This window comes from Pipra filicauda, unplaced genomic scaffold (genome assembly GCF_003945595.2).
Source record: "Pipra filicauda isolate LSUMZ 115617 unplaced genomic scaffold, ASM394559v2 scaffold193_size2426894_pilon, whole genome shotgun sequence".
In the NCBI taxonomy this organism is placed as follows: domain Eukaryota; kingdom Metazoa; phylum Chordata; class Aves; order Passeriformes; family Pipridae; genus Pipra; species Pipra filicauda.
The window spans coordinates 805,501-822,703 of NW_024104302.1; the positions used below are offsets into that span (position 1 = coordinate 805,501).

The 17,203-nt window shown below is 51.8% G+C and overlaps 1 protein-coding gene across 5 annotated transcripts in view; it reads right to left on the reverse strand.

Moving 5' to 3' along the window:
• Positions 1-6,081: 6,081 nt before the first annotated feature.
• The window catches only part of TLK2 (tousled like kinase 2), a 43,972-nt gene continuing 32,850 nt past the window's right edge, over positions 6,082-17,203 (reverse strand). For all 5 annotated transcript variants that reach the window (XM_027747324.2, XM_027747333.2, XM_039380376.1 and 2 more), the window contains 8 exons: positions 16,988-17,069; positions 15,221-15,312; positions 13,731-13,820; positions 13,110-13,279; positions 11,509-11,647; positions 10,298-10,409; positions 9,271-9,378; positions 6,082-8,704 (listed from right to left, as the gene is read on the reverse strand). In XM_027747324.2, coding sequence (XP_027603125.1) covers positions 8,531-8,704; positions 9,271-9,378; positions 10,298-10,409; positions 11,509-11,647; positions 13,110-13,279; positions 13,731-13,820; positions 15,221-15,312; positions 16,988-17,069 — 967 coding nt within the window. In that variant the 3' untranslated portion in view covers positions 6,082-8,530. The remainder of the gene's footprint in view (positions 8,705-9,270; positions 9,379-10,297; positions 10,410-11,508; positions 11,648-13,109; positions 13,280-13,730; positions 13,821-15,220; positions 15,313-16,987; positions 17,070-17,203) is intronic.

Consider the following 17,203-nt stretch of genomic DNA (forward strand, 5'->3'; position numbering starts at 1 on the left):
GGGGTTTCTTTGGTGCTAAAACCCATTTGCACCTTAAATCCACCAGCACAGACCACCACAGCTGCTCACACCTTCCCCAGGTCTGGCTGGAGGTAACAGGTCACCCCGAGGCACCTGCAGGAGGTTCAACATTGCAGCTTGCTTGAATCAAATAAAAGCCCCAAATCCCTGAAAGCTGCCAGGAGAGGATTCCCACGGGGCAGCCAGGCACTGCTCAGCTGGGTATCCCCCTGCCCAGCTGCCAGGGAGCCAGATCTCCTCCATTTCTGGAGCCACCAAGAAAGCTTTGAGGGGAGAGGTGGGAACACTCGTGGCACAACACAAAGGCTTCATTTGGGTGATGTTCACAGTGCCCATCCTTGTGGGAGCACCCCTGAGCGTGCAGGAGCCTCACCAGCTCCTTGAGCGTCCCGGGATTTGAGCAGTGCAGGGAAGGGGATGTCAGACCTCAGCACACAGGCTCTGCCATACAAGTCCAGGGGAGATGGTGCTTTTAATGAGGCCAAGCTCCCTCGAGCAGGGAGCAGGATCTGGCCCTGAGAGTGCACAACACAGGGGACACGTGTGAGCCGGGCACCGGTTGTTTGGCCATTCTTAGGAAAATAAATGAACCCGTTGTTTCCCAGCAAGGCAGGAAGGACCTGCAGGCCAGTGCCAGGATGGGCTTTGGGGATGTAAATCCTCGGGGGGGGGGGCAATTAAGCACATCAGCATCTGGGCTGTTGGGTTTTTTTTAAGGCAAGGGATTATTTTTTAATTGTGGCAGCGCTGGGAGAAGGGCCCCGCTGGCCTCCACGGCTGGATACGCACCAGGAACTGCCACGGGGAGCAAACACGGCCTGGAGGAGAGGAGGGAATCGCCCAGGTCCTCACTCCCATCCCTAAACCTTGGAGACCACTCCGGGGGGTGCCACCAGGGGTGCCATCAGGACATGATGGAGCTGTGATGTCTCACGAGTGGGACCCTCTGTTCATCCCGGACAAACCTTTCCCAGGAGTTGAATCCCATCCAAAGGAGGGGACACAGCAGAGTCAAAAGGCTGTGTGTCCCGTGGAGCATCACAGCTTCCTGGCCTGGTTTATCCCGTGTCTTGGAGGCCCCTATGCTGCTTGTGATTAGAAGATAATTAGCACTTCTTAATAATTAATTCCTTCAGTGCAGGCCAAAGGCTCCTCACCCGCTCTCCTCCTAATCCGGTTTAGTACCAGTTGAGTTGCTACTCGTCGGAGTGGATCGGGAGGAAATGCATTTTTCCCTTCCCCTGGGACGTTTCCAAGCTGTCTGACCCCTCTGGCCCTGAGGAGTTGCTGCCAGACGAGGGGATGTGGCCCGTGCAGGGGAGGGCCAACGCTCTCGGGAGAGCTCCTCGCACTGAGAGATGGATGGCAGGGACAGGCTCATCCCAGGATTACCCAGAATTTGGGACACTCACTGGCAGTGGCTGATTCCTGCAGTCGGACCATCTGTATCTGCCTCTTAGTTGGAAAAATAAAAAGCTGTTTTTTTGGCCAAAGCAAAACACAGCATGGGGAGGGGTCACAGTGGAGGGGCTGCAGTGGGACAGGGTGAAACAGCACCGGCTCCAAGGAGAGTCACCCTGCACAAGGACTTGGAAAATGATTCCAGACATGGATCTGTGCCACTTGCCCAACTTTGGCTGGAGGTCTGGCCTGGTCAGGAGCACTGGGAGGAACCAGGGTCAGTCTGGATGCTCAGCAGGCTGGAAAATGTGTCACCAACACACTGTGGGACCCAGCCATGGGGGTGGGGAAGGACCCCCAGATCTGGAGCTGGGCTGCTCAGTGGCAGCGAGGCCCCTGGGAGTTATTGAGTTTGGGGCTGACACGGGGCACATTTGGTGTTTGCTTGTGCCAGAGGCATTAGAGGACAGGATTTGGGGACCTGTGGACCACAAGAGCAGTGTCTATAGCTGCCAGATGCTCCAAAGGAAGGGTCTGACCACCCTACCAGCCACCTCTGAGGACTGGCAGGTCCAAAGGGTCTATTTTAGAGCCTGGGGAGGGCATGGGGGTACATTGTATGACCAGAGAGGCTGCATGTCCTGCTCAGTTGTGCCCTTCCAAGGGTATTCCCTCCATCCCACCGCTCTCCACGGGACTGGGGGCTCCAGGAGAGCAAAGCTCTGTGGGCAGAGGGGCTCTGGTGGTGCCAGGGGGCTTGGCTTTGCTGTGCCAGTTACAGCCGGGGACCAGCAGCACCTGCCAGGCTGTGCCTTGAGCTCAGCCCCGAGCTCAGCCCCGAGCTCAGCCCAGTGTCTGCAGTGCCTCGGCCTCATCCTGGCCCCAAACGGGCCGGGCTGGGCCAAGATCAACACCCACCTGGCAGGCGCCGTGCGCTGAGGTCACTGCCTGGGGAAAGAGGCCGACTTGGCGTCCGCTGCCTCCTTCTCCCCCGCGCCGGCAGCGGCAGCAGGGAACGGGAACGGCCACGTCGCTCTCCCAGACAGGCAGGAACAGCCCAGCTTCCCCCCCAGGCCTGTGCCAGGCTCTGCATCGAGGGCACAGGGTGGTCAGCAGCCCCCGGCTGGGTTTGGTGGGGACCCCTCCTGGGGCCATGGCAAAGGACTCATCCCCAGAGTTTGTATTTGCACCCTTCCCTCTGAGGCCAAGCCTTGGCACACCGGGCGGGGGCTCAGCAACTGCACAGCCTCAGGGTGTTGGTGGCCATGGGGTGACCGTCGAGGCTCCCGAGGGTTCGGTTTTCCCAGGAGGGTTCGGTGCCGGGAGAGGGGTCTCGGTGCTGGCGGCCGGGGCTCCACCGAGCAGGGGGTGTCAGGGAGAGCTCCTCGCCTGAGAGCTGACAGGGTTTAGGATCAGCCCCGGCTCCGCTCGACGCTCAGCTGCGGGTAGAGGGATCCCGGCCAAAATGAAGGGCCGTTTCCCTGCCTCCAACCCAAGTGTCCCCTCAGCTGTTGCAAGGAGCAGACGGGGCTTTGCCGGGGTCGGTCAGCCCCAGCCCCCCCGGCCCCCTCCCCAGCTCCACGGGCTCCCAGCACTGGGAAGGGGGTCCCTTTGCGGGCGCCCCACGCTGCAGCTCTCGGAGCTCTTCGCTGCTCCCTCTTCTGCAGCCCTGAAAAGTCAGGCAAGTTCAAGCTGCAAAATAATTTATTAAAACCAGATGTGCTCGCTCAGAGCTGCCATGAGGAATTTCAGGGCGCTCCAGCGCTGGGAGGGCCAGCGCCGAGATCCTGCCCTTCCGCCGCGGGGGCGAGACGGGGCCGGGGGCTGCCCGGGGAGCAGCGCTGCCCTCCCAGCCCGCTGCCTCTCCTCCCTGCCCGGCCTCCCCAGGGCTCCTGGAAAGGGGCAGTGAGGAATTCCAGCCATTTACGAGAAATTTGCCTTTTAGAAAAACACTTTCTCTGCATGACTCAAGAGCAAATCAGCAGAGCCGGGGCTGCGGAGCGGGGAGGGAAGGCAGCTGGAGAGCGGCGGAGGACAGCACATCCCGAACGGCATCTTCCTCCTGCTGGAAGCTGGGATGGGACCAGGGAGCAGAGATCTCACCCTGCTCCCTGGCCCTTTCCAGCAGGAGCAGAGTGGTGCTTCATTTCCAACTCTGCCGCTGCCTTACCTCATAGCCACGGGCACGGCCCTTCCACCTCCATCCCTCACCAGTTCCTTTAGCCTGGAGGGGCTTTGGCACCAAGCCCAGCTGCTCTCCTGGGTTTGGGTGGGAGCGGGTGGATTTTTAGGATTAGCAGGAGCTGGGATGAGCCAGTGCTGAACAAAGCAGGTTTTGAGCCCTGCCCCTGGTGCAGAGCTGGGCCAGACCAAGGGCTATCCCACAGCCCCGGCCAGCACCCGCTCGTGGCTCCCACACAGCAGAGCCCTCGGTCGAGAGAGGACAGGGCCGAGCACAGCTCTGGGTTTATTCTTCCCGTGAATTCAAACCAGAGCCAAGCACCTTCTAACCTTGCTGCTGGAGTTCCCCGGGGCTGCCCAAGTGGGAATGGGAGATCCGGACTGCACATGAGGCCAAATCTCCTTGTCTTGCCTCTACTGGTCCCTGAAGCATCCCTGCATTTTTAGCTTCATCCCTGCACTTTCAGCTCCCTTCCTGCGTTTTTAGCTCCATCCCTATGTTTTTAACTCCATGAGGACCATGGCACCCATCTGCCCCATCCCTGCAGCCCAAGCAGCAGAGGATGGATGTGAGAGCAGCTCCCTGCTAGCCCTGCCTGGGGGCTGGTGAGGCTCATCCCACACTGGCAGTGCACATGGTGGATAACCTCTATTTCCAGGCTTTCCCGGATCAGCTCAAAGCACTGAGCCTCCCCTGCGCTGGTGGTGAGCAATGGAGCGATTGAAACACGAGGAGAAGGATGGAGGAGGAGAAGGATGGAGGAGGAGAAGGGCTGCAGAGACCCATCGCAGGGTGAGCTGCGGGCCGGGAGCACAGAGGAGCAGGGAGGAGCAGGGAGGAGCAGGGAGGAGCAGGGAGGAGCAGGGAGGAGCACCCGGAGCTGGCAGCTCCGCACCGACAGCACGCGCCGGCAGCTCCTCCCGGCTTCACCCCCCCCCAGCCATTCCATGGAACGGGAGCACGGCTGAGCCCCGCTCCCAGCACACACAATAGAGCCCTTGTGGCCCAGAGCCCGTTCCCGGGTGTGAACGTGGCGAGGGGAGGCTGAGCTGCCCCGTGTTTGCTTGGCCTCTCATCCCCACCCAGGGTGATCCATGGCCGGGGGCACCCGGCTGCCCTCCAGGGCAGGGAGGAGCAGAGACCATGGGCACAGCCATGGAAAATCAGTGTCTCCGTGTAAAGATTCGTCTGCATTTGGTAGGAAAGGCAGCTCTGGGCTGGGAGTCAGGGCTGTGCTGGGTCCTGCTCCCACATACTCCAAAGTCTTCTCTCCCCCTCCCCTGCTGGGAAGGTTTAAGTCAGAGGCTGTTTGAGCCAAGCTCGTGTAGCACCCAGAAAACAACATCCTCCAGCAGCAAACCCCAGGGAGACCCTGGCAGCGGTAGCAAACCTCAGGTTGAGGGTTTGCCAGGTCACAAAATAAACTGGGACTGGCCCATCTGGCAGAGGGAAACTCATTTATGCTGCGACTCCCAGCCATGAATATCAGAGGCAAAGCATCCAGCGAGGCAAAGGCAGCCCCTGGGCGAGTCTTACTCCTGCTGGGGTCCATCTGAGAGTGTCCCTGCTCCAGGTACACCCCACACACGTGTGGGCACCTGGCCTGACCACCACAGGATGCTGCTGCTGCTGCTCCAGGCGCTGCCAAAACCTCCCCTGGCCCAAATCTGTGTCGCATCATCAGAACTGGCACAGGGGGCTGAAAAATAATCAACTGCAGCAGCAGGGAGGGGGCTGAACTCGCTGGGTGTTGGGTTTCACTGGCACTCAAAGAGTTTGACTTCAGGCACAGTCAGGGTGACATCAGGTTTGTGGAGAAGCTGCTCACTAAAGGGACCAGCTCTGGGGCAGGTACAGCCTGGGGGATGCCAAGGGATATCCTGATCAGCAGCCCCACACGGCTGCAGAGGAGCTGGATGTACAAACTGGTCCGTGCTCCCCCCTGATCAGCCCAGATACGAGCAGACTCAACATCTTCAGCTGCCAAGGTCCTTTTTCATTTTCTATTGTGTGTTTTTGTAAAGCTTGACAAGGCTCAGCCCTGAGAAATTCAGGGCCAAGTTTCATCACTGCTCAGCGTGGTTACTGTGGGTGACTGAGGGGAGATTTGGGTGCCTGTGGGCTGGGGAGTGGCCAGAGGGTTGTGAGCCACAGAATTTCATCAACAGACACAAAAAAGGTGTTTTTTGTGTGCTCAACATATATAGCTTCTAAAGGCAGCTGCTGTCCTACAGAAAATGAGGGAAAACCCACCTCAGATTTCAATCTTGATGTTCCAGGACAAAATCAATGCCAGGAATTAACTGACTTGGTAATTTTCAGCCATTCCCCCTCTGATGCAGAGATCTCACTGCTGTGAGTGGTTGGATTCACCTTTCCTCCATCCTTCTCATCCTGTCCCGTGTCACCTCCTCACAGCCACTGCAAGAGAGCTCGTGCCAACACCAAGAGCAGCAAAACAGTAAAAGCCAAGCAAATGAGTTTCTTAAAACTTATTTTAATATCCATGTCTCATCTGTTGGGTAGAGCCAAAACAGTCTGGCCTGGTTTAAGTTACAAATTCTTCATACACTTTAAGTAAATGAACAGTGTGGCAATAGGGTCTGTTATTGGAAGTGAAACCCATATTAACAAGGGAGGTGTCGCAGCCAGAATTCTACCAGGGTTCTTCACTGCGCTGTCCCCAGGCCCCTGGATGGTGTCACACAGCAGGATAAATGCTTCTGACACAAAACTAATCACACCCACAGAGATGCACACACTGTATGGCCAAGAAACAACGGGACCAGGATAGAAAAAAACCCTCCTAGAATTCTCCCCGATGTGGACAGACACCAAACCATCGGTTTCGGCAAATGGGATGAAGCACCAACCCTGATTTCTCCTGGACAGAGGCTGAATAAACATGTCAAAGCTGCTTGCTGAACAGTTAACTCCTGGCTTAGAGCAGCAGGGAGGGAAAGGGCTAAGAAAGGATGGCTGAAGATTTAAAGATGCAGTATTTCTGTTCTTTTGTTTAAAACACTACAGTTTAGAGACCACCTTAATGCAGCTGTGAGGGAATAAATCCACTTAAAAGCCCCAGTCACTACAAAAGCAGTAAGAAAAACCAAAGTGGCAGAGTTCTCCACTTCCCTGGCCTGTTGTTTAATTCCAACAGACTGCTCCATGTTCCAGTTCCTGATCAGGTTTAAGCCCAGCACCTGCAGTTGATGGCCCATGGTAAGGCAGACAAGTGGCAGTTCTCTCTCAAAGTCTGTGACAGAGAACAGCACTTGCCAGGAGATGCCACTGGGGCACAGAGCCCCCCCAAACAGCCCATGTGCTGCCAGAGCTGTGGGTACCACCCTGGAGGTGCCCCACAGAGGCTCCCCCACCCCACGGTGGTCTGGGGGTCGGGGAGTCACACAGGGGGGTTTGGTTTTTAACCAGACCCTGAGTCACAGCAGTGCAGTGCTCAGCTCCCTCCCGAGGCAAACCCTGCTCCCCAACACTGCATCTTTAAATAGCCCTGGCCAAGAGCTCCTGCCACATGTCAGGAGCGCTCCAACCTGGCTGCCACATGTTGCAGTGCTGCACTTCTCCTGTTTTCGGTTTTCCTTCAACGCGGGGGGAAAGGGAGCAGAGTGGGGATGGGAGGCTCCTGTGTCACAGCAGGCAGATCCAGCTGAAGGTGCCAGACCCCTCCAGGCAGATTACAGGAGGGAGAGAAAAATAATAATTAGGGTGTTTGCTCCCTTCAAGAGCATTATCTCTTCCCTTCCCATCTGGAATCGGATGCAGCAACGGCAGCGAGTGCGGCGAGTCTGAAAAGGAAAGTGTTAAGGGAGGGAGGAAGCTTGGCTGCCAAGTCACCAACAGAGAGGGGCAGACAAGCCTTCAGCTTGGGAATGTTCTAACAGGAACCAGGTCAGCACAGAGCACAGATCACACCTGTGACACCTGAGCGCTCCCATCCCTTCCTGCCCGTCAGCCCCGATCAGGCTCAGGGCTCGGGGAGCAGCCGGGGTGTGTCCAAAACCAGAAATAAATTAACGAGGAGCAACCGTTGGGAGAGTCATGAGGCAGCAGCTGAAACCTTGTGGCAGCCTGAGCTGTGATCCACTCCCAGCACAGATCCACGCAGGCCTGTTCTCCCAGGGCTTCACCGCCCTCCTGAGAAGGTGAGTTATTCCTAAGAGGCTGCCCCAAGGGAGCAGGGGAGCTGCACCAGCTGCAGAACGGCCACTGCCACCAACCTGCTAATACGGGTTTCACTTGGAGACCAGAAAACTGTTTTCTTCCAAAAAATTGTTATTTTTAAAAAATTGAAATTAATTAGGGGTAAAACACTAACTCTAGTGCCATGAACAGGCAGGATCAACTTTTTTCCCCTCCAAAGGGCAAAGAGTCATATACCATCCCCAGCTGAACCTTGGTGCTTCGAGCTTTTCAGGAGATGTTACCTAAACTTTATTAAAAGAAAAAGAACAATGTTTAAATATCAACACTGGACTAGCCCAGTCTTTTTTTCCAAAGTCCACATTCTTCATATGAAGCACACACGGCGTCCTGGATTCCCCAAGGCTGCATGTTCAGAAGTTCACAGTACATGGAACCATGTCTTTTTGTATTTTTTTTTTTTTTTCTTGAGTTTCCTCTCCTTGCTCAGAGCAGCCACCCTTTTGTGGTCACTGACTGCACAAACCTCAAGCCATCTCCTATCCACGTGGCTTGGCCTAAGATGCCAAAGGTTTCCTTGATGAGAGTTGATGTCGTCATGCTCTATGGATGGAAAAAAGCAAGAGAAAAAAAAGCACCTGGTACAGGTTTCTTGAGACCCTTGCGGATTCCTCTGTTCCAAAGCTGTTTCTGAAAGTCTTGGTTTTTATTTTTTTTTTTTTTTTTTGCCGGTTTCTCGAGCAGTTTTTGGCCTATTGCTCTGTCTCAGTTTGAAGAGCTGTTGTTGGATGATCCGGAGGTGGATGCGATGGCAGCTCCAGCTGGGCTGCTCGTGGAGACGGATTTGCGGATGTGAGGCAGCAAGTAGGGATCACAGGCCAGCTGCTGGACATCTATCCGATCCTCCTTCCGGTAGGCCAGACACCGCCTGATGAACGCCTGCAGCACCCCAGGGCAAGGCAAGCATTAGTGGTTTAGGACACAAACAGGAAGCTTTTGGCTCTTTGGGAGCAGGGCCAGAGGGACACCCCAGCGCCGAAATTCCGTCCCCAGACACGGCCCAGCTCCGGCACCACCAAAGCTCAGCCTCTGCCGGGGCAAAGGGGGAGCAGAGGCCACGGGGTTCAACCCTCAGCCTGAAACTACAGCAATCGTGGAATGCTTTGGGTTGGAAGGGTTGGAAAGATCATGTGGTTGCAACCCCCTGCCATGGAATCCCAGGATGGTTTGGGCTGGAAGGGATCTTAAAGCCCATCTCATTCCTGCCATGAGCACCTTCCACTAGCCCCGTCCAAGCCTGGCCTGGCCTGGCCTGGCCTGGCCTGGCCTGGTTGCTCCAAGCCCCGTCCAACCTGGCCTTGGACACCTCCAGGGATGGGGCATGCAAAGCCACTGATCCTTGTGCAAGAGGCGAGCCTTAAACACAGAATTCCAGCTGATTGTAGGGAAATCAAGAGGATGGAACTGCCTGTCCCAATCACTGACTGACCCACAAGCAGATTTACCTTTGCTTCTGGTGTGACTACTGGCTTTGGAGGGAACTGCACCTCGGTGGCTTTCAGGATTGTGTTCTCCTGCAGAATATCTTGTTGTGACTGGTTGTGACCGAAGGGCTACCAAAACAAAACAAAACAGTTGTTAAAGGTTGGTGACAGCCCTTAAAAGCCCCGTAACACCACTGTTCATCATCACCCGACATCAGTATTTTCCAGGCAAGCAGCCCACAACTGCTGAGAAGGTGCTGCAGATTCCAGCCAGAGGAGCAGGACCTGCTGCTCCCACACTTCACTGAACACGAGGGATCAAGCTGGAATGTGTCTGGAGTGTCTCTGGCTCGGCCTGGAGGGATCTCCACCTGCTTGCAGACCTTGCAGGTCTGTTATAGCATGTGTCATCCATCTGAGCTGATGCAGATCCACCCACTCCAGCCTCTGCTGGGCTGGTTCCCCGTGCCTGACTGACAGTTCTGAGCAGCACAGACTGTGTCAGCCCTGGCTTTCACAACACTTGGTTACCAAGGACTCCTGGAAACAAGAGCCCATGGAATCTTTTTCCTTCTGCAGCCGATCTCTGCTGTTGTCACAAACCAAATTACCTCTTCTCGTGAAAAATCATCTTTTCCTGACCCACACTCTTCCCTCCCAAAAGCCACCCTAAAAACTTGCAGAATGGGTCTTTGTACTTATTTTTCCCCCCTAAAGACTTGCAGCCATCAAGCCCAACAAAGACTCAGGGCATTGAAAATGTTACAAAACAAGACCAGGCCACAGTGCCCATCCACAATGGTCTCAGTGGGAACATGCCCAGTGGAAAGAGATGTTGTGCAGAATGTCTTTTCTGAGGGAAGTGCCACACAGCAAAACACAGCCTAGTGCCTTCTCCCCACTTCCATTAGCATGGACTCTGCCTTGGAACTGATGGCAAGGAGACAAGGTGGAAGCACCTAAGTCTGGGGAGAAGGAAGCAGAAGCCAGGGCTGCTCCCAAAAGGTTTGGGAAACACCACTAAGAAAGGAGTTAAATGCCTTCTTACCTTTCTGCCATAGAGACACTGATAGAAGATGACTCCCACTGACCAGACATCAACTTTATTTGAAATCTTTGGAGGTTCCTTCCCAACCACAAAACATTCTGGTGGCAAATACCTGATTAGAAGCAAGTGACAACACGTTATAAGCAGCAGCTCCAAGTACTTTTGATAATTTTTTTTTTCAGAAAGGAAGGAACAAGCTTCTGTGATGAGATACTGGTTTGGGATTCAAGGGACCCCATTTCATTCCTGTGGATCTCTGGGCCAAGATCACCAATGCCTACTCTCCTCCTGGGAACAGTGATCCCAAGGACCCTCCAGACACTGGTGTTCTGAGCTAGCAGCACACTCAGTTTCTTTTCACCAGAGCACGTAAAACAACTCCATTTTCCTTTATCTTCAGAACTGGTATTTGTTGTTGAAAGGCCTTGGCCAACAATCCCACAATGGAAGCACGCAGCCAAAATACATATTTCTAGAAATACAAGCCCAGATGCCACGTCCCAGTTAAGAGACACTCAGGGTACAGTCAGTGTCATTTTTAGGAACAGAACAAGACTGTACAGCACGAGATGCCCCAGCAAATGTTCTGTACAGCCGTTGCCCGTGGTGACAGTCAGCAGCTCGGGGGACATCTCAGAGTCACCCCCAGTGGCACTCACTGAGGGGCTGCTCTCAGCCACTGACACTTGGCACTGAGGATAAAGGAGTGCTGAAAACATCTTTCACATGACACTGAAATGAAGCCCTGGCTATAGACAGCACCGTGAGATTTACATTTTTTTTTGAGAGCTAACTATGGGTTTTCACCCCTTTGTTTCAGGGGAATAACTCTTTCCATCTCCCTGATGTACCTCAATTTGCAAACAGGTGTAGTATTCTCCTCGTCCTTGTTTAAGCTGTGAGGCAGAGCCACTCTGGACCGTGAAAGAGCAGCCAAGCCCCACTCCAGAGCTCTCAATCTCAGCAGCATATGCAGCTTTTCACCAGCCCTTTGGATCCAAGCTGGTTTTTGAACACTAACCCACTGAACAGCGAAAAGCTGCCAGCCTCAAAAGGAGTTGTGTGACAACAAGAGCAGTTTCCAGGGTCTCAAACCTCCAGTGTCTCAAGCTGTCACAGCCAATGGCAGCACACACAGAGCTGACACAGATCCAAAGCTGTTTATAAACTGTTCTTGATCTTCACTTGCAAGAGCCCCGGGCGACACTTACCAGTAAGTACCAGCCCCCTGCGATGTCAGTTCCATGCCATCGACAGAGTTGTAGCTGTCATCATCCATGATCTTGGAAAGTCCAAAATCTGTGATTTTTATCTCTCCACATGCAGTACCATTGACTAGAAGAATGTTACCTAGAGAGGGGACACAAACAGCCTTTAGGTTACGCATCTAGCAAGGAAACAAGAAGAATAAAATCGCGCTGAGTTCTGGCTCTGCACGAGGACAAAGGGCCTACGCTGTGAGCTGCAGCAGCCTGGGGTGATGTTTTAACTCTCAAAACCCCAAGTCCAGAGACAAGTCTGCTCCCATCAAGCACTAGAACTGATCTGCCCATCCCTGAATGACCCAGTGGCCTGATCTTCCTTGGAGCCTCCAGATCCTGAGCCCTGTTAACCAGCGGGCTTGATGCCCAGGCTGTTCTGACCCTTCCCAAAGGTCCTGTTGGAAGGGCAGGTCAAAAAGGAGGATTAAGGAGAGAAGTGCACACACAGTTCTGACTCATCCTGCCCAGAAGTTCTGACTTGCCCTGGCCTCTCAACAAGCCAGAAACTCTCCTTCTTGGCAGTGCTCCCCAGCGACTTTCTAAGCTCAAAAAGGACAATTACTGCTTAGGCAAGAGTCTTTCACAAATCCATCAAAGATCAAGGAGTCAGATCATCAGTGTTCTTCTCCAAGCCTACAATAAAGCAGCAGAACTGTGCGTGGTGGCAGTGGATGAATCACAGCTTTGCACAGCTGCAGGCACAGCTCAGACACCCGGGAAGAGGCGGGGAGGGAGCGGGGTCAGGAGAACCAGTGCAACAGCACCACCTCCTGTACACATTCCTCGGGCTGATGCAACAAACCACATCACTCAGCAGTTACACAATGCTGATGAAGTGCCACCAGGACAGGGAGAGGAGCCAGGGATAACTGCCCAAAGACATGGATGAATTTACTGGACTAGCAAAAAAGTCATGTCACCAACACGCACCACTCCAAACAGAGCATTTCCATTTCCCTCCCGTGATTCTGCCCAGTGGTAAAGGAAAATCTACAGCAAATATTTGGGGAGGATCTTCTCCCTGGCAGATGTAACTGAGTGAATTCAAAGGCAGAGCTGAGCAGTCTCACTGTGTGTCCTCAGCTTTGGGAGCTGCCCCGCGATACAAAAACCTGAATATTTCCATATCAACTCCTGCCATCAAAATTTTCAGCCAGATGATTCCAGAAAGAAGAAGCCAGAAGAATGGGAACATGAAGCACACTAGTAATTGTGGGAACCTTTATGAAGCAATAACAGAAGCTCTCAACAGCAAAATACAAGCAGGACATTAAGAAAACAAACACAGACACTCGGTGGTTCAAGGGCTCGTTCTGAACAAGGAAGCTCCTTTTTCTGAAATGTTACACTTCCTTGTTTTATGTTGCAATTCTGGGAGACAATACCCTTTCCACAGCATGTCCTATGCATTTGTTTTTTTTTTTCTTGTTGCAAGCTAGTTTTCCCAGACAGCCCTGTCTCCATTTGCTGTCTGACCAAAGGAAGCTCCCCCACGTTACCTGCAACCCATTACCTTTTGTTACCTCCTCAGGCACCTCAGCACAGCATACCTGGTTTAAGGTCATAGTGTATGATGGGAGGTTTGATTTCATTTAAGTACTTTAAAGCATTCACAATCTGCATGATAATGGATCGTGCCTCTTTCTCTGACATGAGCTTGTGCTGCTTCAGGTAGAAGTCCAGATCATTCCCCTCACAGTATTCTAACACTGTACAAAACCTGCAAGCAAAACAGCAGTTGTTGTAATTAAGGCACCTGAGAGGAACCAGAACACTTTGTTATGGCTTGTCTGTAACTCACCAATTTGGTCAATATATTAAATTAAGAGTCTGCCAGCCTATTAATTCTTTTCTAAAAATAAGCTCCCAGGAGCACAGGCCTCGATGCTCAACAGTACAAAGGTCAGAGATCCCCCATTAAAGCCCCAGAAGCTAAAAGCTGTATGAGCTGGGGTGTTTGCCCAGGCCAAAGAATAGGATTTACCAGTAAAGCACCACATCTGACATAACACAACAGGCTGGTTTGGGAGCTGGAAAACCAGTGTATGTTGAAAGTACACCTCAGATATCTCTAACATTGGTGGGGACATTCTCTGGAGCTTTCTGGGAAGTTTTAAATACTCTGTCTGTAGTGAAGAGGCCAAAGCAAGGGAAAGGACAACACAACTCACGAGTCAGTATCCAGCGAGAAGTAGTCGTAGAGTTTAACTATTCGAGGGTGATCCAGTTCTTTGTGAATTCTGTACTCTCTACACGCATGTCTGAAAGCAGCAAAGTCTGAGCATTAGTCATACAAGTGACTTAATTCTTAGTTCTGCAGATAGTGAACCCAGACACACCACCCAGCATCAGCTTCAGTGGAACTCATCACGCTGCTCAGCCTCAGAAAAGGCAAGGGAAGGAGGAGCTGCACAGAACAGCTCTTGGGAACCACAGAACCCCAGTGCAGCTCCAGGGCTGGCAGTGCTACAAAATAACTCATCTTGATTAATGGGACTGCTTGCCAAAATAGAATAACCTCATAAAATCCTTAAGGGATCCAAGATGGCTGAATGCAAAAATCAGCAAGTTCTAGAAAAATTCCATGATGCTCAACAGCCCAACTTCCAGGCTTCAAATTCAGCTTAGTTTGTCACCAGTGACTTGTTAGGGATTTAAGATCACAGCTTTATCTGGGAAGCTCTGAGGAGAAGGCTTGGCTGCCACTCTGGAGAGCTTATCTAACCCATGGCATTAGGGAGCAAGAGCTACCAACAGCAAAAGCCTTCCAGTAAAGAATTTCTTCCTAATATCCCATCTAAACCGTCTCTCCTCCAGTGGGAAGCCATTCCCCCTTGTCCTTCACTCCAGGCCCTGTAAATAGTCTCTCTCCATCTGTCTTGTAGCCCCTTCAGGCACTGGAAGGGGGTCACTCTGGAGCCTTCTCTGCAGGCTGAACAGTCCCAACTCTCTCAGCCTTTCCTCCCAGCAGAGCTGCTCCATCCCTCAAACCATCGCTCCAACAGCTCCATGTCCTTCCTGTGCTGGGACCCCAGGGCTGGAGGCAGCTCTGAGAGAGGCAGAGGGGCAGAATTCTCTCCTCGATTTGCTGCCCACACTGTTTTGGTTGCCCAGAGAAGCTGTGGCTGCCTCTGGATCCCTGGAAGTGTCCAAGGCCAGGTTGGACAGCGCTTGAAGCAACCTGGGCTGGTGGAAGGTGTCCCTGCCCATGGCAAGGGGTGGAATGAGATGGTCTTTAAGGTCCCTGCCAACCCTAATCATTCCATGATTCTACATCCTCACCTCTGTGAAAGGATCCATCATTCTGGGAAGCAAAGGGAAGGGGGAGGCTTTCAGGGAGAACCATGGAGGTGTGTACCTGGAAGATGGGCAGGAACAACTGTGCCCCACAAAACAGCTTCAGCATTTCAGAGAGGAGAAGCCACTTTAACACTTCCCTCACAGAGCACTGGTGCTTTGAAACCTGGTGCCAGAGGGCTGATACAAAACTCTGTGTGTGTTTGTGGGCACATTTAAAACATTTCTAATCTGACCATAACTTCTGCAAGCAGCTACTGGGCTTTTGAAATGTGGCAAACACAGGAAAAAATTGGCAGACACTGGATAACCAAATGCAGGAGGAGTTTGGAACCATGGCTGGCTGCTTTACAGACCCACTTACTTGTGATAGTTTTCTTTCTTCTCATCTCTCCAGTTTTTATTTAACTGGTGTATTTTCACAGCTACGTATCTCTGTTCTGTTAAATCAAATGCCTGCAGAGAGAAGAGCTGAGAATCAGTGGGAATCCCAGCTTCAAGTTAACACTGCAAAAGCAGACAAGCTCTAACAACCCAATATCCCCACCCAGGAAATCAGCATTATGACATAGTGAGGGAAAAGCAAACCCACATTTTGAGGTAATTAGTTTCACTAATGAAACCAAGCAACTCTGAAAACAATTGAATATTCTGGGCTTTGATCTGACCTTCCCCATGGAATCTAATTCATGCTGCATTTATTCTGACATTTTACCACCAGAGCTACAAAGGGACCAGAAAGGCCAAATTAGCAAAATATAGACAGTTATTATATTGGGAAAGACCCTGCCATTATCCCCCCAAGTCCCCAACTCATTTTCTACACATGGTTAAAAAAAAAACCACAAACAAACCCCAAAATACAGAGGATTTTTCAATACTTTGTTTCACACTGGTAGCTCAGCTCTCCAACTTGGAGCATAATGTTTCAGCATATTTAGAAGCTGGAGAATTTAATGACAGAACTGTGTGATTTTGTGCTGCATTTTCCCCTCCACTTTTTTTACTATTTAAACAGTCCTTAAAGAATGGGCCTCTGGAATTGTGCTCTTGGAAAAATGCAGAAATCTTTTACCCTGTCTGAGAGCAGCAACAGCTAATAATTCACAGGACAGGGCAAAATGCTATTGTAAGCAAACAAGGATACTCTGTGTTCATCTCAAAAGTTGACTACTTAATTCCTAGTGCTTAATGGATTGGCCAAGACCCTGGAGAAGAAGGGCCAAGCATGTCTTTGTTTTAATAACAGAGTTACAACTCTTAAGAGCAGTCAGGTATGAAGCATTCATACCCTCCTGCTTTCATCTGTGGTGCCAAAACTTTCTGCTTAGTCAGCAAAGCCTCCAAAGAACAGCTCAGAGAACTCACACTCAGCTCACACTCTCTTCTTCCCCCCCTGAGCAGTCTGGTACCTTAGTTTAGGTACCTATTGCTGCCCTCCATCAAAATAATAAAGCACTGTGAAGTTTCCAATATTTGCATTGGCATAATTATTTTCATCCCAGCCAAATTCAACATGAATTCAAGACTACTGAGAGCAGATGGGGAGTACTGAGGACTGGAATGGCTCTAAGCACAACAGTCAAAGAGCAAGCACTTAAAGTATCACAGGTCTTGGCTGTCAGGAGTGCTGACACACAAGGAATCCTCAGTTCTAAGGAAGTCCCAAAACTACACACACACACCCCCAGTCTGCTACTTCAGAGTGTAAAATGAAGGCACAAGAAACAAAGCCTTCTACCCCCAGGAAATGCAGGCTTTGCTCTTATTACTGCAGCTATTTTCTCTTCTTTGCAGAGATGTTCAGACTTGCTGTGCCATCTCAGATGTTTGTGTGCAGCACCTGGAGAAACGAGTGCTTTGCTTCTCTGTCCTGACAAAACTTGAAGACTTGGTGCCACATTTTCTTGACACACGTTTGCAGGAAATTTGGCCTTCTGAGGACAAGGGCAGCACCCGAAAATCTCAGTTCTGCTGCCTAATGCAAGCCAGATGCACCAGGAGCTTTGTCCTCCCTTCTTCCCGCCACAACCACGCACAGAATTGAGAAAACAAGTGGAGAAATTCTGCTTCCTACAGTATTTTCCCTGCACATTCAGATTCCCCCCCCAGATTGCCATTTCAAATTTACCTTATATACTTCACTGAAGCCACCTCTACCCAGAAGATGTAGCAACAAATATCTATCATTTAGCGTTGGATGATCTTTAAATCTGGTGAGAAAGACATGGTTTGAGAACACTGACAGAGATAAATCACAGCTACTGCACAGCTGAGAAAAAACATTCTTACTCTCAGACAGAAAACTACTAATGACTTGACAGATTTGATACTATTTTATCACTCT